General features: G+C 38.9%; 1 protein-coding gene across 3 annotated transcripts in view; it reads right to left on the bottom strand.

Moving 5' to 3' along the window:
* The window catches only part of APH1B (aph-1 homolog B, gamma-secretase subunit), a 39,241-nt gene extending 16,096 nt beyond the window's left edge, over positions 1–23,145 (bottom strand). For 2 of the 3 annotated variants that reach the window (XM_032864772.1, XM_032864771.1), the window contains exons 1-4: positions 22,908–23,145; positions 21,108–21,278; positions 14,260–14,330; positions 13,017–13,139 (exon numbers count right to left, since the gene is read on the bottom strand). In XM_032864772.1, the coding sequence (XP_032720663.1) occupies positions 13,017–13,139; positions 14,260–14,330; positions 21,108–21,278; positions 22,908–23,020 (478 nt within the window). In that variant the 5' untranslated portion in view covers positions 23,021–23,145. The remainder of the gene's footprint in view (positions 1–13,016; positions 13,140–14,259; positions 14,331–21,107; positions 21,279–22,907) is intronic. The other variant, XM_032864773.1, reaches the window with a different exon arrangement.

A 23,145-nucleotide genomic window follows, 5' to 3' on the forward strand; every position in this document is an offset into this window, starting at 1 on the left:
TGGGGAACCCATCTTCTAGCAGTGTGCAGGGAATGTGGGCTCTTAGGATCCTATTGCTTTGTATTAATGCTGTGTTGGCTTTATGAAATTAACTAGGACCTTTCCATGTTTGTTTCTGGCCTGGAATAGTTTCATCTCCATCAGATTTATCTTTCCTTTTAGTGTTTACTCCAAACAAGATCTCAAACCACGATGCCAATATAAAACAAAAACCAAGCACAAAAGAACCTGGATGGAGATTAAATGAAAATTGGAGGTAAGATCTGCAGTTGGATTGGATGTGAGTTATAAGAAAAAGGGAAGAATCAGGAACTGCTCCAAAGTTTTGGCCTATGCAACAGGAAGAGCATCAACTGAAAGGAGGAAGATTTCAGAGGTACATCACTTAAAGATGTTCTTCCACTGCCTTCTGTCTGCCAGAATTTCTGAAGAGAAGTCAACAGTATTTCAAATCATTATTTCACTGAATATAAGGAGAAAAAAAATCCCCCTAGATATAGAAAAACAGCCTACCACCTGAAACCAGGACTTTAATCTCAAGATTGAAATATTCAATATTCAAAGTTAATATCTAAGTAATTCTTTGTAAATCAAAATATTCAAATTAATTTGTGGTGAAGAACTTTAGCATAATGAAAAAACTGATAAAACCAAATAAATCTATCCTTTAAAATAAACTTTAAGGTTGATTGATTCCTTAAAAAAGAACCATAAAGATTTCCAAACATTTATGTATACAATACAAAAAGTCTGGTCTCGGGAACTTGGCTAAAACATCCTCCAGGAATAGCAATAGAAAACCTCAGAGTACCTCAATGAAACACATTACAATGTGAATGATTCCCCCAGGAATTGTGCAATGCAGCAGCCCCGATGTGAACATTCTAGTTCTCTTTGGAAGAACTGAGGGGAGGTAGAGGAGTCAACTGGTACAAGTGATCTCAGCAGTGAAGAGCATCCTTGCTGATGAGAAGTAGGCACAGAACAGATGCAAATGCTCCCCAAAAGAGCCACGGAGCTTCATAGCATCAAGCTGGGGTGGTTGAGGAAGGCCAGACTAATCAATAAAGTTGAAAACAAAGTAGTTTTTCTCTCCCTTTCAAACTGTAAATATTAGATATAATGGATAAAATATATATTCCTATGGAACTGAATGAAAGAAGAAACTATGCTAGATGATATTCCAAAAATGTTACTTCTTTCCAGTGCAAATCATCCATACACAGTATCCTGCCCCTCACTACTATGAAAAATATCTCTGGGAGTTTCTCTAGGAAGAAGAAAAAAAAACTAAACCCAAAAAAACAAAAAAAAAAAATTAAGGCAGCAGTAGATGAAGAAAATAAGGACTGACTCACACATGAAGAAGAAATGAGAAGCAGAAGCCATCAGACTGCCTGAGCTGCACAGGGGCTGGCCACTCAGCCGTGTGATGAGAGAGACAGCAGTGTTTCAGAGAGTGGACAGGAACATATCTCAAGGAGCCACAGCCTCCATCATTCCTTTAGCCAAACCCTGTGAAGCCATCCACTGAGCTGCCTGTTTGCACACTGCATGAAGGCGGCTACCTGCGCTATGCACACATGGGAACATATCCCAGGCTGCTGGTCTCTAACAAGCCAAGATTTAGAGAAAGGACAAACCAAAAGCATAATTTTCCATTCTCAGTTACTGATAGAATGAAAACACATAATGAAAAAATATATTTTATGACAACACTGATGACATAGTATAGCATATGGAATATCCCTGTGTCATAAGCAGTGGCAGTTAGTTATGATAATTTATTATAAGAAATTAAGAATCTAATACATTCCAAAAAGAGTAAGAATTGCAGATTAAGCTCTATTGTTAAAAATTTTCTTTGTATCATTAACAGATGTTGTATTTTTTCCTACCACTTTGGAATTGTTGATGTAGTTATCAAAGAAACTTACAAAGAGCCTTCATTTAAAAGTCTAAACATGTAACAAACTTGACATACTACAAAGATTATACTTAAAATATTGCAGCAAAAAAATGAATGAATGAAAAAAGTAACTCACTGGGTTACAACACCAAGAATTTATTCTCATGCTCATTGGTCAGAAGGTTGACTGCGCTTTGGCTGAATATGGCTGGGCTCAGCCGGGCTGCACTGCTGTAGGCTGCTGGTACAGCTGGGTTTGACTCCTCACTGCTGCTGCATACAGGTCTGCCCTATATATGTTCACTCTGGGATCAAGGTGAAGTGGGCATTAACGATGTAGGACACGTTCTCATAAGTCCAAAAGCGCAGGCACAACCATCCAAGTAGTAATTGAGCTTCTGAGTTCCTTACGTTCCCTAACTAATTGAGTTCAAGCCACATAACTGAGTTCAACCTCAGGGGCAGGGAAGTACATCCTGGCCACCATGAGGCCATACAAGGGTGTGGATGTATAATTCTATAAAAGGGAATGACAAATTGGGACAAAAATGGAATCTCCTATATTCCTCTTACTTTTATTTTCCCTCAAGTTCAACATTCCTCTTACTTCGATCAGTCATCAAAAGATACCACTTCTAGGTGTTTCACCATACTCACACTGCTCTTCTGTACCAATTTTAGTCCTTCAGTACTCCTGTTAAATCACAATGCTCAGAACTGAATATGATACTCCACATGGGGTCTGACCTGTATTGATTTCTCCTAGTGAATGGCTAAAGAATTTAAAACCTTACCTAGACAGGAGCACTGCCAAGAAAATATAAATGAAATGATTTGGGAAAGTTTTGGTTTTTCTTAAAGATTTGTTTGAGAGAAAGAGATGTGCACCCGTGTTCAAGCACATCACAGACATGAGCAGGGTGAGGGGCAGAAGGAGCGGGAGAGAATCTCAAGCAGATTCCCTGCTGAGCACGAAGCCCAACAACATGGGGCTTGATCTCCTGACCCTGAGATCATGACCTGCGCTGAAATCAAGAGTCAGACAGTCAACTGACTGAGCCATCCCAGTGCCCTGATTTGGGAAAGTTTTAAAAATAAAATACTAGCTTCCCTTCCCTACTGAGTAGTAGTTAAAGACATTTTTCTTCTAAAGCATAAGAGAGAGAGGGGATGCCTGGGTGGCTTAGTTGGTAAGGTATTTGCCTTCGGCTCAGGTCATGATCCCAGTGGCCTGGGATTGAGTATCACATCGGGCTCCTTACTCAGTGAGGAGCCTGTATCTCCCTCTGCCTCTGCTGTTCCCCCTACTTGTGCTCTCTCTCTCTCTCTGATAAATAAATAAAAAAATCTTAAAAAAAAAAAAAGCATAAGAGAGACAATTCAGAGTGATAAACCCAGATTCCACATAAAGAAATTATCCTCTAAATTCTAAATGTTTTTTAATTTCAAGAACCAAATTCTCTACCCTGATAAGAACCACATTCTCTATCTTTACGCCATTTTAAAGTTTATTAAATCACCTAAATATATACTCTCTAAATTAATTTCAGTTAATTCATTACAATTCTGAGCTAGGTATTATTTTTGTTCTTCCTGAAAGATGAGGAAATTGAGGGTTAGACAGAAGTCCAGTGAACAATGTCTTTCTTAACTCTAGGCCAGTAGGAAAGACACCTCTTCCCTCCACCAGGAACATTTCTCCCTGACAACCTCCTTCTTTTGCTGGCCTAGCTATTATTCATCCTTTCAGTTTCTAGTCAAATAGCACTTCCTCTGTAAGCTGTGCCTAGCTTTCATTTTTTCAATCAATATTTGAGTCCATCTAGCAGTAAAGGACTCTACAAGGTGCTGGGGTGAACAAAACACACAGAGTCCTTGCACTTAAAAGGCTTAGCATCTGGCTGGAAAAACTTAAATAGCTACACAGTTGACCAATTAATTACAAGTGCAGGAAGCACTACAGAACAGAAGCACATTATCATCTGAGTGTGAGTTAGAGTTTGACTTCTGTGTGCTCACGGCTCTTCCACCTCACAGCATTTAGCACACTTAATTGTAATTAGCTGTTTGTCTTTAACCCACACTTTATTCCCCACTATGAGTGGAAAGTACAGGCATTAACTAAACTGTATTGTCATAGCTTGGTATAACTTCTGTTTAACACAAATACTTAATATTAATGTGTGGAATGAGTGATTAAACGACCAAGTGAACTTGACCAAAATACTAAATTAATGAACCAGAATAAGATTTGAACTTAGGACTCCAATTTCCATAATTTGCCTTTAAATAGCATTACTAAGAAATGGTAATGATTCTAAGAAAAGTTAGTATTACCCAGCTACACAACTACAAATAAAAAATAATTAACTTATACATATTATTGATAAACTATGCCTACCTGTAACATGAAAATCTATGTACACACAAGTATCATACAGTATCTCTCTGATACTAACATAAATATACTATAAGTAACCCCATAGACCTTATTTATTCTGATAACTAGTTAGGCATTTGTAATGAATATGATAAACATATAAACTTGCAGATTTAACTGACAAGTTACAAATGAGGTCATGCCTAAATAAGTTGTAACAACATTAGCTATAATATATATAATAAACACAAATATATACAAATTTGGCATTATTATTTTAAAATGCAATGAAAAGTAACTTCTTAAATGTATAATTCAAAGTTCATGCTCCAAAGAACAATGCTATAAAAACTCTTGCATATAATAAAACAATTGTTCTTTCACTCTATAAGCATATATTCATAGCATGATCAGCTATCCTAACAGCTAAAGACATTAAAACATTTTATTTTCTTCTGAATATTGCATTTTCCCTTGAATTTATAGAAATTGTAAATACAACCCCCAAACTGCTAGCACATCTTTCTTTTACTTTCTTCCAAAAGAATCACTTTAAGCTAGTCTTATGAAGGGGATTAGCACCATCTAGTGAAAGAAGCTAGCAGAAAAATAAATTCCATTAGGAGAATGCTACTTGAACCAAAAGAAAATTGTATATGTAGCAGTATAAGAGACCAATTTCAGAAATTATAGAAAACTGTAGCAGTAATACCCCCTCCTGATTATGTCCTATTTATTTATATTGGATTCTAACAGATGTTAGCTATTAACATTACATTTGTTCTAAAAACCTAACACTCATTATTATAATTCATCAAAAAACTGTCAGAAATGTTCTAATTATGGAATGCTTAAAATGAAGAAAATTTGCTTTGTTGGAGGCACCACTAAATAAGTCCAACCCATGAACTTGTAGCCAGATGTAATGGGCTGTGACTCAGTCCTTACAAAGAATAGTCCTTGGAAAGTCATTATACATTTTTGTACAAGGAAGATCATTTTGGTGGCTGTGTACAAGCCAGAGTCACATGAAAGTATGTTGAGGAAAGACTAACCGGCTGGGGGTTGACGGAAGTAATGCAGACAAGAGATACCAAGGCCTAGACTAAAATGAGGAACATGAGTCCAAGGGGGTTAGGGGTCACCGTAACAGCAGGATGACTGTAAACTAATGCAGCAGTTTTTAAAATCTGGGCACAATTTCTTTACCTGATTCTATTATTATCTTAAACTATACTAAAACAGTTACTCACTTGTGTTTAGTCTTATTTTCTCTGTTAGAGGGTAAGCTCCTTGAGGACAGAAATTCCTTTAGTATAGATGTTAAATAATATTTAATTAATAGGATATGTGTATGGGGGGGTCACTTAATTTAATAATATAAATTGTGGAGATAAAAAACACAGTAGAATTTTCTTAAAACTATTTTTAAAAGAATCCTCTCAGAAATTTAAGAAAAATTTTATGTCAATTATGTACATTACAACTGTCAAATGCATGATCACTGCCTCATGATGATAATTTTTACTTGGTGGATGAAAAGCAGTTTGAAACAAGCTGGTCCTTTCCTACATTTTTGGATAAAAGGTCATTTCATGTATTATCATTTTTTCCTCTCAATTTATTTTTTCAAAGAATACAGCATAATTTATTCTTAAGTGTTCAAAAGCAGGAAAACTATTAATTTTTTTCAGATATATACATGAAGGTAAAAGTTTCATGTTATACCTTCAAAACAAAACATGTATATATGTTAAAATCCTAGCTTTCAAACCTGGTTAACAAAATCAGGGCAATCATTACCTGTGGGGGGAAAACAATGAGAAACAAGGGACTCAAGTTCTCTCTTAATGTTCTAGTTTTTAAGAAAAAGGGAAGATCAGTTGTTACATGACACAGATATGTTTAAATGTACATTTTAGATGCATAACATTACATTAAATAAGAAACATTTTTCCCCTTCTCAATTTCAAAATTCAGTTATACTGCCTATCCCCAAAATGGGCCAAGATGACTAATTAAAGACTAAGGCTTTTACTGAAGATAAAAGCAAACGAATAAAAACAAAAAGGCAGGGGAGGAGTCAAGATGGCGGAGAAGTAGCAGGCTGAGACTACTTCAGGTAGCGGGAGATCAGCTAGATAGCTTATCTAAAGATTGCAAACACCTACAAATCCAACGGGAGATCGAAGAGAAGAACAGCAATTCTAGAAACAGAAAATCAACCACTTTCTGAAAGCTAGGACTGGAGGAGAAGTGAATCCAAAGCAAGGAGAAGATAGACCGTGGGGGGAGGGGCCGGCTCCCGGCAAGCGGAGGAGCACCGGAGCACAAAATCAGGACTTTTAAAAGTCTGTTCCGCTGAGGGACATCGCTCCAGAGGCTTAACCAGGGTGAAGCCCAGGAGGGGTCAGCGTGGCCTCAGGTCCCGCAGGGTCACAGAAGGATCGGGGGTGTCTGAGTGTCGCAGAGCTTACAGGTATTAGAACGGGGAAGCCGGCTATAGAGACAGAGCCGAGGAGTGACTCTCAGCTCGGGGTTACCTTGAACCGGTCGCAGGCTCGGTCAGCTCGGAGCGTGGCCGGAGGCCAGGGTGACGGGAGTAATTGGGCGCTGTTCTCTGAGGGCACACTGAGGAGTAGGGCCCCCGGCTCTCGGCTCTTCCGGGCCGGAGACTGGGAGGCCGCCATCTTCATTCCCGTCCTCCAGAACTCTACGGACAGCGCTCAGGGAACAAAAGCTCCCGAAAGCAAACCCGAGCGGATTACTCAGCCCGGCCCCTGGTAAGGGCGGTGCAATTCCGTCGGGGGCAAAGACACTTGAGAATCACTATAACAGGCCCCTCCCCAGAAGATCAACAAGAAATCCAGGCAGGACCAAGTTCACCTATCAAGGAGTGCAGTTTCAATACCAAGGAGAGCAGCGGAATTCCAGAGGAGAAAGCAAAGCACGGAACTCATGGCTTTTTCCCCATGATTCTTTAGCCTTGCAGTTAATTTAATTTTTTTTTCTTTTTCGATTTTTTTTCTCTTCTTCTGCCAATTTTTTTTAACTTTTACCCTTTTCTTTTTTAACATTTTTAACTAGTTTATCTAATATATATATATTTTTCTTTTTTATATTTTTTCTTTATTCGTTTTCTTTTTTTTTAATTGTTTCTTCTTCTTCTTTTTTTTTTTTTTCTTTCTGAACCTCTTTTTATCCCCTTTCTCCCCCCTCACGATTTGGGATCTCTTCTGATTTGGTTAAAGCATATTTTCCTGGGGTTGTTGCCACCCTTTTATTATTTTACTTGCTCCTTCATATACTCTTATCTGGACAAAATGACAAGGCGGAAAAATTCACCACAAAAAAAAGAACAAGAGGCAGTACCGAAGGCTAGGGACCTAATCAATACAGACATTGGTAATATGTCAGATCTAGAGTTCAGAATGACAATTCTCAAGGTTCTAGCTGGGCTCGAAGAAGGCATTGAAGATATTAGAGAAACCCTCTCGGGAGATATAAAAGCCCTTTCTGGAGAAATAAAAGAACTAAAATCTAACCAAGTTGAAATCAAAAAAGCTATTAATGAGGTGTAATAAAAAATGGAGACTCTCACTGCTAGGATAAATGAGTCAAAAGAAAGAATTAGCGATATAGAAGACCAAATGACAGAGAATAAAGAAGCTGAGCAAAAGAGGGACAAACAGCTACTGGACCACGAGGGCAGAATTCGAGAGATAAGTGACACCATAAGACGAAACAACATTAGAATAATTGGGATTCCAAAAAAAGAAAGAGAGAGGGGAACAGAAGGTATATTGGAGAGAATTATCGGAGAGAATTTCCCCAATATGGCAAAGGGAACAAGCATCAAAATCCAGGAGGTTCAGAGAAACCCCCTCAAAATCAATAAGAATAGGTCCACACCCCATCACCTAATAGTCAAATTTACAAGTCTTAGTGACAAAAAGAAAATCCTGAAAGCAGCCCGGGAAAAGAAGTCTGTCACATACAATGGTAAAAATATTAGATTGGCAGCAGACTTATCCACAAAGACCTGGCAGGCCAGAAAGAGCTAGCATGATATATTCAGAGCACTAAACGAGAAACACATGCAGCCAAGAATACTATATCCAGCTAGGCTATCATTGAAAATAGAAGGAGAGATTAAAAGCTTCCAGGACAAACAAAAACTGAAAGAATTTGCAAACACCAAACCGGCTCTACAGGAAATATTGAAAGGGGTCCTCTAAGCAAAGAGAGACCCTAAAAGTAGTAGATCAGAAAGGAACAGAGATAATATACAATAAGTCACCTTACAGGCAATACAATGGCACTAAATTCATATCTCTCAATAGTTACCCTGAATGTTAATGGGCTAAATGCCCCCAATCAAAAGACACAGGGTATCAGAATGGATAAAAAAACAAAACCCATCTATATGTTGCCTACAAGAAACTCATTTTAAACCCGAAGACACCTCCAGATTTAAAGTGAGGGGGTGGAAAAGAATATACTATGCTAATGGACATCAGAAGAAAGCAGGAGTGGCAATCCTTATATCAGATCAATTAGATTTTAAGCCAAAGACTATAATAAGAGATGAGGAAGGACACTATATCATACTCAAAGTGTCTGTCCAACAAGAAGATCTAACAATTTTAAATATCTATGCCCCTAACGTGGGAGCAGCCAACTATATAAACCAATTAATAACAAAATCAAAGAAACACATCGACGATAATACAATAATAAGAGGGGACTTAAACACTCCCCTCACTTAAATGGACAGATCATCCAAGCAAAAGATCAACAAGGAAATAAAGGCCTTAAATGACATACTCGACCAGATGGATATCACAGATATATTCAGAACATTTCATCCCAAAGCAAGAGAATACACATTCTTCTCTAGTGCACATGGAACATTCTCCAGAATAGATCACATCCTCGGTCCTAAATCAGGTTTCAACCGGTATCAAAAGATTGGGATCATTCCCTGCATATTTTCAGACCACAGTGCTCTAAAGCTAGAACTCAATCACAAGAGGAAATTTGGAAAGAACCCAAATACATGGAGACTAAACGGCATCCTTCTAAAGAATGAATGGGTCAACCAGGAAATTAAAGAAGAATTGAAAAAATTCATGGAAACAAATGATAATGAAAACACAACGGTTCAGAATCTGTGGGACACAACAAAGGCAGTCCTGAGAGGAAAATATATAGCGGTACAAGCCTTTCTCAAGAAACAAGAAAGGTCTCAGGTACACAACCTAACCCTACACCTAAAGGAGCTGGAGAAAGAACAAGAAAGAAACCCTCAACCCAGCAGGAGAAGAGAAATCATAAAGATCAGAGCAGAAATCAATGAAGTAGAAACCAAAAAAACAATAGAACAAATCAACAAAACTAGGAGCTGGTTCTTTGAAAGAATTAATAAGACTGATAAACCCCTGGCCAGACTTATCAAAAAGAAAAGAGAAAGGACCCAAATAAATAAAATCATGAATGAAAGAGGAGAGATCACAACTAACGCCAAAGAAATACAAACAATTATAAGAACATACTATGAGCAACTCTATGCCAACAAATTTGACAATCTGGAAGAAATGGATGCATTCCTAGAGACATATAAACTACCACAACTGAACCAGGAAGAAATAGAAAGCCTGAACAGACCCATAACCAGTAAGGAGATCGAAACAGTCATCAAAAATCTCCAAACAAACAAAAGCCCAGGTCCAGATGGCTTCCCAGGGGAATTCTACCAAACATTTAAAGAAGAACTAATTCCTATTCTCCTGAAACTGTTCCAAAAATAGAAATGGAAGGAAAACTTCCAAACTCATTTTATGAGGCCAGCATCACCTTGATCCCCAAACCAGACAAGGATCCCATCAAAAAAGAGAACTACAGACCAATATCCTGGATGAACACAGATGCAAAAATTCTCACCAAAATACTAGCCAATAGGATTCAACAGTACATTAAAAGGATTATTCACCACGACCAAGTGGGATTTATTCCAGGGCTGCAAGGTTGGTTCAACATCCGCAAATCAATCAATGTGATACAACACATTAATAAAAGAAAGAACAAGAACCATATGATACTCTCAATAGATGCTGAAAGAGCATTTGACAAAGTACAGCATTCCTTCCTGATCAAAACTCTTCAAAGTGTAGGGATAGAGGGCACATACGTCAATATTATCAAAGCCATCTATGAAAAACCCACCGCAAATATCATTCTCAATGGAGAAAAACTGAAAGCTTTTCCTCTAAGGTCAGGAACACGACAGGGATGTCCATTATCACCACTGCTATTCAACATAGTACTAGAAGTCCTAGCCTCAGCCATCAGACAACAAAAGGAAATTAAAGGCATCCAAATTGGCAAAGAAGAAGTCAAACTATCACTCTTCGCAGATGATATGATACTCTGTGGAAAACCCAAAAGACTCCACTCCAAAACTGCTAGAACTTGTACAGGAATTCAGTAAAGTGTCAGGATATAAAATCAATGCACAGAAATCAGTTGCATTTCTCTACACTAACAACAAGACAGAAGAAAGAGAAATTAAGGAGTCAATCCCATTTACAATTGCACCCAAAACTATAAGATACCTAGGAGTAAACCTAACCAAAGAGGCTAAGAATCTATACACAGAAAACTATAAAGTACTCATGAAAGAAATTGAGGAAGACACAAAGAAATGGAAAAATGTTCCATGCTCCTGGATTGGAAGAATGAATATTGTGAAAATGTCTATGCTACCTAAAGCAATCTACACATTTAATGCAATTCCTATCAAAGTACCATCCATTTTTTTCAAAGAAATGGAACAAATCATCCTAAAATTTATATGGAACCAGAAAAGACCGCGAATAGCCAAAGGAATATTGAAAAAGAAAGCCAAAGTTGGTGGCATCACAATTCCGGACTTCAAGCTCTATTACAAAGCTGTCATCATCAAGACAGCATGGTACTGGCACAAAAACAGACACATAGATCAATGGAACAGAATAGAGAGCCCAGAAATAGACCCTCAACTCTATGGTCAACTAATCTTCGACAAAGCAGGAAAGAATGTCCAATGGAAAAAAGACAGCCTCTTCAATAAATGGTGTTGGGAAAATTGGACAGTCACATGCAGAAAAATGAAACTGGATCATTTCCTTACACCACACACGAAAATCGACTCAAAATGTATGCAGGACCTCAATGTGAGAAAGGAATCCATCCAAATCCTTGAGGAGAACAGAGGCAGCAACCTCTCTGACCTCAGCCACAGCAATATCCTCCTAGGAACATCGCCAAAGGCAAGGGAAGCAAGGGCAAAAATGAACTACTGGGATTTTATCAAGGTCAAAAGCTTTTGCACAGCAAAGGAAACAGTTAACAAAACCAAAAGACAACTGACAGAATGGGAGAAGATATTTGCAAACGACATATCAGATAAAGGGCTAGTGTCCAAAATCTATAAAGAACTTAGCAAACTCAACACCCAAAGAACAAATAATCCAATCAAGAAATGGGCAGAAGACATGAACAGACATTTCTGCAAATAAGACATCCAGATGGCCAACAGACACATAAAAAAGTGTTCCATATCACTCGGCATCAGGGAAATACAAATCAAAACCACAATGAGATATCACCTCACACCAGTCAGAATGGCTAAAATTAACAAGTCAGGAAATGACATATGCTGGCAAGGATGCGGAGAAAGGGGAACCCTCCTACACTGTTGGTGAGAATGCAAGCTGGTGCAACCACTCTGGAAAACATCATGGAGGTTCTTCAAAATGTTGAAAATAGAACTACCCTATGACCCAGCAATTGCACTACTGGGTATTTACCCTAAAGATACAAACGTGGAGATCCGAAGGGGCACGTGCACCCGAATGTTTATAGCAGCAATGTCTACAATAGCCAAACTATGGAAAGAACCTAGATGTCCATCAACAGAGGAATGGATAAAGAAGATGTGGTATATATATACAATGGAATACTATGCAGCCATCAAAAGAAATGAAATCTTGCCATTTGCGACAACATGGATGGAACTAGAGGGTATCATGCTTAGCGAAATAAGTCAATTGGAGAAAGACAACTATCATATGATCTCCCTGATATGAGGGAGAGGAGATGCAACATGGGGGGTTAAGGGGGTAGGAGAAGAGTAAATGAAACAAGATGGGATTGGCAGGGAGACAAACCATAAGTGACTTCATCTCACAAAACAAACTGAGGGTTGATGGGGGGAGGGGGGTTGGGGGGGGTGGGGTTATGGACATTGGGGAGGGTATGTGCTAAGGTGAGTGCTGTGAAGTGTGTAAACCTGGCGATTCACACACCTGTACCCCTGGGGATAAAAATGTATTATATGTTTATAAAAAATAAAATAAAATAAAATTAAATTAAATTAAAAAACAAAAAAACAAAAAGGCATATAACCTATAAAAATTCACTTATAATACATCAACTATACATCCAACATTATTAGTATAGCAAAATAAAAATAAATTTTATATATGCTAAATTCCACCCTAAAATTCTAAAATACTCCAACCAAAATTTTTATTTTCCTACATCCTTTACTTATGCTATCTAACAGTATTTTCCCTTTACAAGTTATCATATAAATTTTAATTGTGAATTCCTAAGGCAGAGAACTCAAATAAGGATGATTATTTAGACCAGAAGATTGAATATTCACATCTAATTGGCACATACCTGAATTTAGGAAGAACTGGGGAGAGTCTCCATGAATGCCCACTGTGCCTGGTCCCAAGGAGTCAGAAAGGGTATTTACAAAGGCAAATACTCCACTCATGATTCCAAAGCCTAAGCCAGAAACTAAAGAGGAAGAAACACGTTAGACCCTTTTCATGCCAAGATTTCTCTTCAAATCAAGTTTCCAAGGACTAGAGAACCCTATTTTGACAGGCAAACGGTATATATGCTGCTGGAGAAACAGTGGAAGGCTGGCTCAGGAAAGACTGTGCTTGGCTAAATGATAAACAGAAAAGGGTGTAAATAGGGAAGTGAAGGGAAATGAACAGTGGAATATAGCAGAGAAATGAAAAAAGAAAAAGATCTAAAAAGGCACAGAAACAATAGGTGAGAGAGGACACAATGCTGCAGTTCTGGCTTTGGTTTATGATAACAGTCTGTAGAATTAAGTATGAGGGCTTGAAACTGGAACCAAGCTTGAGGGATGACTGCCTATAGTAGAAAGTAATTTCTGGGTCAAACTAGGTTGATTCAACTTAGGGATCTAGAACCAATCTTTAAAACATAATTCTAAAAGAAAATCCTGCAGAGGTATTAACTATATTAACATGGAAAGTCCTCCTATCAGAGCCAAAGTTAGGGTAACAACCCAACAGAGATAAGTAACATTACTTAAAAACTTAACTAGAGTATATGCATATTAAAAGCATATTAAAAACTTAACTAGAGTATATGGGTATTAAAAGCCCAACTTTCAAACCTGGTCAACTATTTAATGAACATACAGGTCACCTATAATTACTTCCCTTTACATAACGGTTCTGGAAAGCTAGAAAAATAAACAATGTACACCAAAAGGTCAAGGCAATAATAAAATACTATTTAAAATCTACAAAGATGGTGTGCCTAAGGGGCTCAGTCTGTTAAGTCTCCGACTCTTGATTTTGGCTCAGGTCATGATCTCAGGGTCATGGGATTGGATCAAGCCCCACATTGCGCTCCATGCTCAGTGGGGAGTCTGCTGGAGATTTTCTCTCTCCCTCTTCCTCTCCCTCTGCTACTCTCCCATGTCTGCCCTTGTGCAAGCACTCTGTCTCTCAAATGGGTAAATCTTTCTCCTAAAAAAACAAACAAACCAAAAAAACCCCCCAAAACACATAACTACAAAGATATAAAAAATAAAAATGGCTTTTATGTCAAATCTGGCTTTTTCTCTTAATGACACCATGCAGTTCCAACTTACCATAGGCCAGCAATCGCATAGAAGGTGCTGTCTCATCTGGGTTTATAGTCTTCAAACCCTCGTTGGCTTTTCTAAAATAAAACCGCAAAATTTTTTAAAAGGAAAAGCAGTATATCAGGAAAATACACAAGGTATTTCAAAATCTACTTATTGAGGCTCCTGCTCAGGTTATACCTTAAATCTAAAATTCATTTAAAGAGTCTTAACTATAGAGAACAGATAGTTACCCCAGGGGAAGTGGCTGGGGGACAGGCTAAATAGGTGATGGGGATTAAGGAGTGCACTTGTCGTGATGAGAACTGGTGATGTATGAAGTGTTGAATCACTGCGTTGTAGAAATGAAACTAATATTACCCTTTACAGTAACTGGAATAAAAGTAAAACCTAAAAATAGTAAACAAAATAAAACAAAATCCATTTAAACTAAACCCAGCAAATTTTCAATTAATATCAACCAAAATTTCCAACCAATTTGCCTCTTATCTGACTTTTCACAAAGAAGGGAAAAAAAGAAGAAAAATATAAGTAAACAAACCATCAGGGATTGAACTAGTAAGAAAAAAAAAAGCAATGGTTCTATTTTCTGAGCTCAGTAAATATTTAATTCAACGTCCTATCTATCACTCTGAATTTTTCCCCTCTTACGAAGTACTTAGACCTTCGATTCCACCAGGGTTATAACTATTTTGCTACCCTCCCTTTTACCTTCCATTTCGTAGAACCTAAATTATACTCATCTTCCAAAGTCTCTTTTAGTAAGCAGTTTCTCAAAGAAGTCATCTCTACCAGTGACTGATAATCACTAATCTCTCCTTACTCTTCAATCCTAGAATGTGCATGATCTGAGCTCTCATAGGGTTACTTAATCATATGATCTTCGGATGATAAAATATTCTACATATTTGTTTCATATCCCAATCAGGCTTCAGGGGGGAATTAATCAGAGAAGATGCTAGAAAGACAATAAATGAATACCTAAATGAAACATTAGAATACTGGTCACTAGGAAATAATCTTCACAGTGATTTCTGTGCTTCTGTTGGGAACAATTCTCAAACTTACCTTGAGTCCCTACTCCCATGCAGATGTATTAGGTAGGAATGCAAGGTGTAGCTGTCAGTTCTATTACTGTCACGATTACTAACATTTGTTGGCTAGAAACTGTGCAAAAATGATCCTGACTCAAAGGATATTTACATTGTATTTACAAGACGGTATATTTGTTAAAGCAATAAAGAAACCAAACATTTTAGATTGATTTTTCACCAAGGGCTGAAACAAAATGAGTTAGGTTAACTCTAAGAGTAGAAAATTTAATTAACCAGAAGATAAGTATACTCTGGGCATTGTGTTAATTTAAATTTCAAGGTATTCGTATTCAATATAGCAGGCCTATTCATTACATAAATATAAATACCATTGGTTACTTTAAATTAAGGCAATGTAGAATTCAACCATAGTAGTAATAAGAATAATGAAAAGGACCTTTTTCTTTTCTAGACTCAAAAGAAACAATTTGGGGCACCTGGGTGGCTCAGTGCTTAAGCCTCTGCCTTCAGCTCAGGTCATGATCTCAGGGTCCTGGGATCGAGTCCCACATCGGGCTCTCTGCTCTGCAGGGAGCCTGCTTCCTCCTCTCTCTCTCTCTCTCTGCCTGCCTCTCTGCCCACTTGTGATCTCTGTCAAATAAATAAAATCTTTAAAAAAAAAATTTGCCATTTCAGGGCTCTCCATTTAGAAGCATTATTTGGTAGCAAGGACATTAATCAAAACTTAAGTGGCTGTACCATCTTTCTCTGGAGCAGTAACCAACCAAAATGTTCAATTTTCCTAAATAAAATAACCTGTCACAAGAATGTTGTTAAAGGCTAATTAAAGGGCACCTGGGTGGCTCAGTGGGTTAAAGCCTCTGCCTTCGGCTCAGGTCTGTGATCCCAGGGTCCTGGAATCCAGCCCTGCATCGCATTGGGCTCTCTGCTCAGCGGGCAGCCTGCTTCCCTTCCTCTCTCTGCCTGCCTCTCTGCCTACTTGTGATCTCTGACAAATAAATAAATAAAATCTTAAAAAAAAAAAAAAGGCTAAAGCTGAGAGACATATATGATAGTAGTCTCTATCAACAAGTAGACAGAATGGCACAACAGAATCAAATTTTAGAGGATTTGTTTTATATAAATTGCTCAATAATAAATAAAACATTTTTGCTATCTGGTATAGCAAGCCATCACAAACATATTAAATATATAAATTCAAAAGTCTAATAAATTTCCTCATTCTATGTTGCAAGTTTATGAGAGGAAAGGTCTATGGAAACAGTTCTCAACGCTAACATTAGGAAATGGAAAAGTAGAAAACACCATTAGTTTCCATGGTCCTGATGGATAGAACACATGATGTAAGGGACAGTGTTTTTCTTCTTATTTAAAAAAAAAAACCATATAGTGTATTATCTGTTTCAGGGGTGCAGGTCTGTGACTCATCAGTCTTACTCAATTCACTGCATTCACCACAGCACATACCCTCCCAGTGTCCATCACCCAGCCACCTCATCCCTCCCACCCACCTCCACTCCAGCAACTGTTTGTTTCCTGAGATTGAGTCTCTTAAGGGGTGTCTGGGTGGCTCAGTGGGTTAAAGCCTCCGCCCAGGTCATGATCCTGGGTCCTGGGATCGAGCCCCACATCAGGCTCTCCGCTCAGCAGGGAGCCTGCTTCTCTCCCTCTGCCTGCCTCTCTGCCTACTTGTGATCTCTGTCTTTCAAACAAATAAATAAAAGTCTTTAAAAAAAAAAGAGTCTCTTAAGATTTGTCTCCCTTTCTGGTTTTGTCTTGATTTTTCCCTCCCTTCCCCGATGATCCTCTGTCTTGTTTCTCAAATTCCTCATATCAGTGAGATCATATGATAATTGCCTTTCTCGGATTGACTTATTTCACTTAGCATAATACCCTCTAGTTCCATCCATGTGATTGCAACTGGCAAGATTTATTTTTTTGATGGCTGCATAATATTCCATTATATATATATACACCACATCTTCTTTATTCATTCATCTGTTGATGGACATCTACGCTCTTTCCATAGTTGGGCTATTGGGACAGTGTTTTTAATTTGACCATTTTACTGAAGTGGAAAATTCTGTTTACATTTATTACTATTTCCAAGAACAAAAAAGACAAAGTTCAATTTTTGAAATATAAACTTCGTGGGGGCACCTGGGTGGTTCGGTTGGTTAACCGTCTGCCTTTGCTTAGGTTGTGCTTTCAGGGTCCTGGGATAGAGCCCCACCCTAGGCTCCCTGCTCAGCAGGGAGTCTGCTTCTGCTTCTCCCTCCTCCTTGGCTCTTCTCTACTTCTGACTCATGCTCTAATAAGTAAATAAAATCTTAAAAAAAAAAAAAGAAATTGTAGTAATGATTATCATAACATTTTTTCTATAAATGGAAGATGTTCTAAAATTAGGAAATATTTATGGTATCAGCATTATAAGACAAAACTGGATTAAATTACAAAAGCTTCAAGTCAAAAAATGTTTAATGTATGTTTTAGGCAAAATATGCAACCATAATTTGGATTTTTGAAAGAAACTACTATAGGAAGGACTATCACGTGTGGCCACATGCCAGTTTCTCACAGTACCACTCTTAGCTATGCTGAAAGTTACAATTTATTTATTCATTCCTCAAGATGAAGTACTTGTTCCCAAGGCCTGACCCATGAAATAAATCTATATGAGACTGCAGTGATAAATATTTTAATTCAAGTTCATATATATAAAAAACTTTCATATTATAATCTTGGCACCAAATTCAGATAGCAAAACTGTGATTGGAGCAGTACTTTTTTTTTTTTAATAAACATATAATGTATTATTAGCCCCAGGGGTACAGGTCTGTGAATCGCCAGGTTTACACACTTCACAGCACTCACCATAGCACATACCCTCCCCAATGTCCATAACCCCACCACCCTCTCCCTCCTCACCCCTCCACCCCCCTCAGTTTGTTTTGTGACATTAAGAGTCTCTTATGGTTTGTCTTGGAGCAGTACTTTAAAGTTGAAAACCTACTTCGGAAGTGGAGATAGCTAATATATTAATTAAACCAAAGTTCCTATGTTTGAATCTAGTACAGCACAAGAGCAAGTTAAACATATTTATATGTTAGTCATGAATAAAGTATCATAATAATTCTCAAACTTGTTTTAACATATAACTACATGACAGTCACCATTTCTAAAATTTGCTAGAAAAATATTGTACAATAATGCAAAGGCCTGGTGAAGATGCATTTTGCAATGGGAAGTCAAGTCACCTATTAGTACAGGTTTGTCCTATTTTCTGTTTGTTAATTTCCAAAGGCCCTTTCAGAGGAATAATCATGGTTTCCAAAGAAGGCCAAAGAGGCTTCTCTGAACTTGGTGGCATGGGAGCCTTGAAGGACCTATAATTCCTTTCCAGTATGTCCCCACTCCCTCACTGTCCTCATTAAAAATAGCAAGCTATGTTCAGCTTGTAGTCCTTTAGAACCATAGGACAGTGGCAATAAAAGGTTGCATGCCAGGTATAATCCATGAAGAAACAAGGTGGTAAAGACCAGCAGATTTAGTCATTCCAGGTAAGTCGGATTTTAGAACCTAAAACCTAGGGGGTTGTTAAACCCATGTCCCTAAACTGTGAAAATCTATTCAAAATTAGGTCTGCTCCAAAAGTAGGATGAACATATGTGAAAATGCAAAACCAGCATGAGCCAGTGATACTGCTGACAGGAAAAAAACAGTGCAACCTGAGACTGAGTTCAGAGTACGGTGCCCAAGCAAGGGTGGGAAAGACCACTGCTCTCTGTACGACTTCAACCACAGAAGGGTACTGTGTTGGGTCCTAAGCACAGGTAAACTCCAGGCACTAACAAAAACAGGTGTCCATTGACAAAAAAGAGATGGAAAGGTTTAGAAGCCATATCTATGTCTTCTGAGGGCCAGGTAAAGGAATGAGGTATGTGTAGCCTTGAAAGAGACAAGATGACAACCATGGAACAGAGATTTCATTTGGCTATGTGGGGCAGAGGTCAGAAAGAGGGAGATTTTCATTACCTGAATATACTGTACAGTTAAAAATAATTTTGGAATTAAAGTAATTGCTACATATCACAAAACATTCAACCACAGCTGAATAGATGTTCCATCTATTAAGGATTATATTCTTGTGGAAGCTTAAATTGCTCCTACTTGGTTGTTGCTCTTTGATAGTTTCAGAAACTAATGGAAATTTCATTTTTAAACCTTTTCTAAGATTTTTACTTCTAAGCAATGGCTTCCTGGCTTGCTATTTGTAATTAAAAGTGCTTCATTATTAAATTTCACTATTACTAAAAGCAACCAGTAAGGGGGTGCCTGAGTGGGTCAGTTGGTTGAGAATCCAACTCTTGATTTTAGCGCAGGTCATGATCTCAGGGTCATGAGATCGAATCTCATGAGATCTCTGCTCAGTATAGATTCCTTTTGAGATTCCCCCTCTCCCTCCACCACCCTCTTCTCTAAAATAAAGAAATGAATCTTTAAAAAAAGAAAAAGACAACAAGTAGGGGCAGCTGGTAGCTCAGTCGTTTAAGCCTCTGACTGTTGATTTCAGCTCAGGTCATGAGCTCAGGGCTGTGAGATGGAGCCCCACACGAAGCTCCACATTGAGCATGGAGCCTGCTTAAGATTCTCTCTCTCCCTCTGCCCCTCCCCACCCCCATACTTTAAATAAATATATATATATATAACATATTTCAAAGCAACAAGTAAAAAATACAGAAGGCCTGGCATGTTGGCAAGAACAAATTATCAGAAGCCTATTACAAGAGATGTTTTTGAGACTCTGTCTTGATTGCATACATGAAATTTGTGGAATGCCTTAATTATCTCATTTGCAGAAATAAAAAGAGCACACTCATCACTTTATTAAGGCTTACTATGTAATCAAAGCCAACCTCATGACTGCCTGAAAGAAAATATGGTTCTAAGTTCAAGCTGTGTTTCAAATCCGTGGTTTCATGTGAGGTCCTCATGGATCCTACAGATGACCTACTTCCTGGCCTTAAAAAAGAACTCATAACCCTGGTTTTTTAAATATATTTTTCTATTATAGACATGAAATCACATGAAACATCACAAAATAAACCCCTGTTTTCCCCTAATACAGCCAAAATAATAGTAGGCATAATCTCCATAAGAATTATTTATTTTCAGTGGTGGCAAAGAGAAGCACATATTAATTCTAAGCTGGAACAGTATTTCAGTTGACTATTTCTCTAGCTTATTTTCCTGCAGGGCACTTATTATCTTCTAGCATACAGTGTATTTTCTTTTCATTCAGTATTGTCTCTTTCCACCATAACCTCCATGAAGACAGAGATGGTCTTTTAATCATCCTGTATCCCCAGTGCCTAGGACAGTGCCTGGCACTGAGTAAATTCTCAAGAAATATTTTTTCGAATGAGTGAAGGAAGAAATGTCCACAGGTTAAAATACTCAATATTTGCAGGGCACCTGGGTGGTTCAGTCGGTTGGTCGTCCAACCCTTGATTTCAACTCCAGTCACAGTTGTGGGATCAAGCCCCAAGATGAGTGGGCTCTACTCATCTTGGGAGTCTGCTTGAGATTCTCCCTCTCCCCCACGCAAATGCACTCTCTAAAATAAATAAATCTTTAAAAAACTACTCAATATTTTCAGGCTGGAAATGTACAACCCCTTGACTTACAACTCTGTAGAAAGGCACAGACCCTCAATACCACACTATATTAAGGTTTCAAACTATTAAATCATAATTCAAATATAAATGGAAAAAAAAGTAAAGCAAATATTTAACTTACTTTAAGAGTTTATAATACACAAACCGAAACATTTCTTGGATAAGGACTGAGACCAACACTCCCAAGATCAGCAGATATTTCTGTATTGGTCCATCTTTGTTGTCAGTGATGGTTCTTGCCATGAACCAAAAAAGGGAGGAAAACAGCAGAGACACCAGCCAGAAAAAAGCTCTGAAAAATAGAGAAAGGTGTAAGTGAACAGGATTCATAATGATTTAAAAGTGAGAAAACCCTACTTGAGAAGGAACAGATTTCCTGACTCTTTTATAAGAGGGGGAAAAAGGTCTTCATAATTTGATGCCCTGGATCATTTGTTCTTTTTTTTTTTTTTTAAACATTTTTTTTTTTTTTTTGTTTTTTTTTTTTTTGACACATCACAAGTAGGCAGAAAGGCAGGCAGAGAGAGGAGGAAGCAGGCTCCCTGCTGAGCAGAGAGCCAGATGTGGGGCCCTATCCCAGGACCCTGAGACCATGACCTGAGCTGAAGGCAGAGGCTTTAACCCACTGAGCCGCCCAGGCATCCCCTGGATCACTTCTTAATCAATGGTTCATTTTCCCTGGTGAAATGAACATGCAGTCCAAGAGGAATGTGAGATTTTTTCCTAGCAATCATTTTTTTCCAGTGGCTCTGCCACTTCTAAAGTACATCTGCAAACTATCTGTCAAGGACTATCTAGCTAAAAACCTGGTTATTTGCTACTCTTCCTAATTAGTGCTTTGCCCACTCATATGCAAATATGTATCTTTCTCTCCCCCACCACCCCGCCCCCCCAAAAGTCTACATCTCTATTAACGGAGTGATTGGTATAAAATTCAGAGGTTGAAAACCTGTTGAAATCTAAGTCAGCTTTCCAGGCTTAGCTTCAACAACACATCAGAGGATTTTAATGATTATAACAAGCTTTACAAATCTTTTGCTCAAATCTCCATTGTTTTTAAAATGACCCATCTGATGCGGCACTTTCAATACAGTTGTGAGAGGTGAAGCAGCTCAGAAAAGGTGGTTATCACTGGCCTACCATAGCTGTTTCTCCAGGTACTAAGTGAATCTCAAAGGTGGAGGGGGAGGTGCGGGGCCCCCGGAAGAGCTACCAGACAGGTGAAAACTGGGATTATGACCACATTCGCCGCAAGAGTTCAGTATTTACTAAGCTCCTGCAAAGGGATGCACTGACAGGTGCTTCGGTGTTTTCACGGGTTTCCACGGGTTGCCACCCTTTGGCTCTACACCTGAATCACCTGGGGAGCTTAAAAAAAAAAAAATCCGTAGCCCGAATCCCACCCCCTAGACATCACGATTTGGCTGATCTGGGGTAGGGGTCGGGCACGGGTATGCTTTAAAGCACCTAAGCTCCGGGGGTTAATGTGCTCTTAACCCATTTGGGATTGATTACAGATGTCTGTGAGAATTTGAGGGCAACTAGGGACCCCCTCCAGTAAAATAAAAGATGAAAAATTTGAACTTACCCACAATTTTTTCATACAATTTTAATGGCTGCACAACTCAACAGAACCCACCCACAGACACTCGGCAAAAACTCAGGAGCCATACATCAGGGTTTTCTGAGCTCCTTCCCCAAAGCCCGGCCTGTGGGGTCCTGGGGCTCTTTTTCTTTTCCCGCCGACCCTCGGAGGACGAAGAGTACCAGAGGAGCGGGATCTCGGCTCTCCCCGTCCCAACCCTTCTCCCCTCCAAAGCCCAACAAGGTCGAGCCCCTTGGCGGGGACGCCGGGGGTCGCCGCTACCTCCGGCAGGGGAGGAGAGCCCCAAGTCCGGGTTTCCCGGAGCAACCGCCTCACCCGATGATGAGGAAGATGACGCGCAACGGCTCGGTGGCGATGGTGAAGATGTAGAGGGCTAGCGCAGGCCCGAAGGCAATGAAGGCGCAGCCAAAGAACACGGCCGCCGTCATGGCGACCGCGGAAGCCGGCCGGGAGGCCTAACAGGGACGCAAGGTGCGCCGGGCGCTGACAGAGCTGAGCGCGGCGCGGGGGTGCGAGCAGGGAGCGACCGAGGGGCTGGAGGAGACGCGGAGGC

The sequence above is a fragment of the Lontra canadensis genome, unplaced genomic scaffold, assembly GCF_010015895.1.
Source record: "Lontra canadensis isolate GAN:19392208 unplaced genomic scaffold, GSC_riverotter_1.0 scaffold28, whole genome shotgun sequence".
NCBI classification, from domain to species: Eukaryota; Metazoa; Chordata; class Mammalia; order Carnivora; family Mustelidae; genus Lontra; species Lontra canadensis.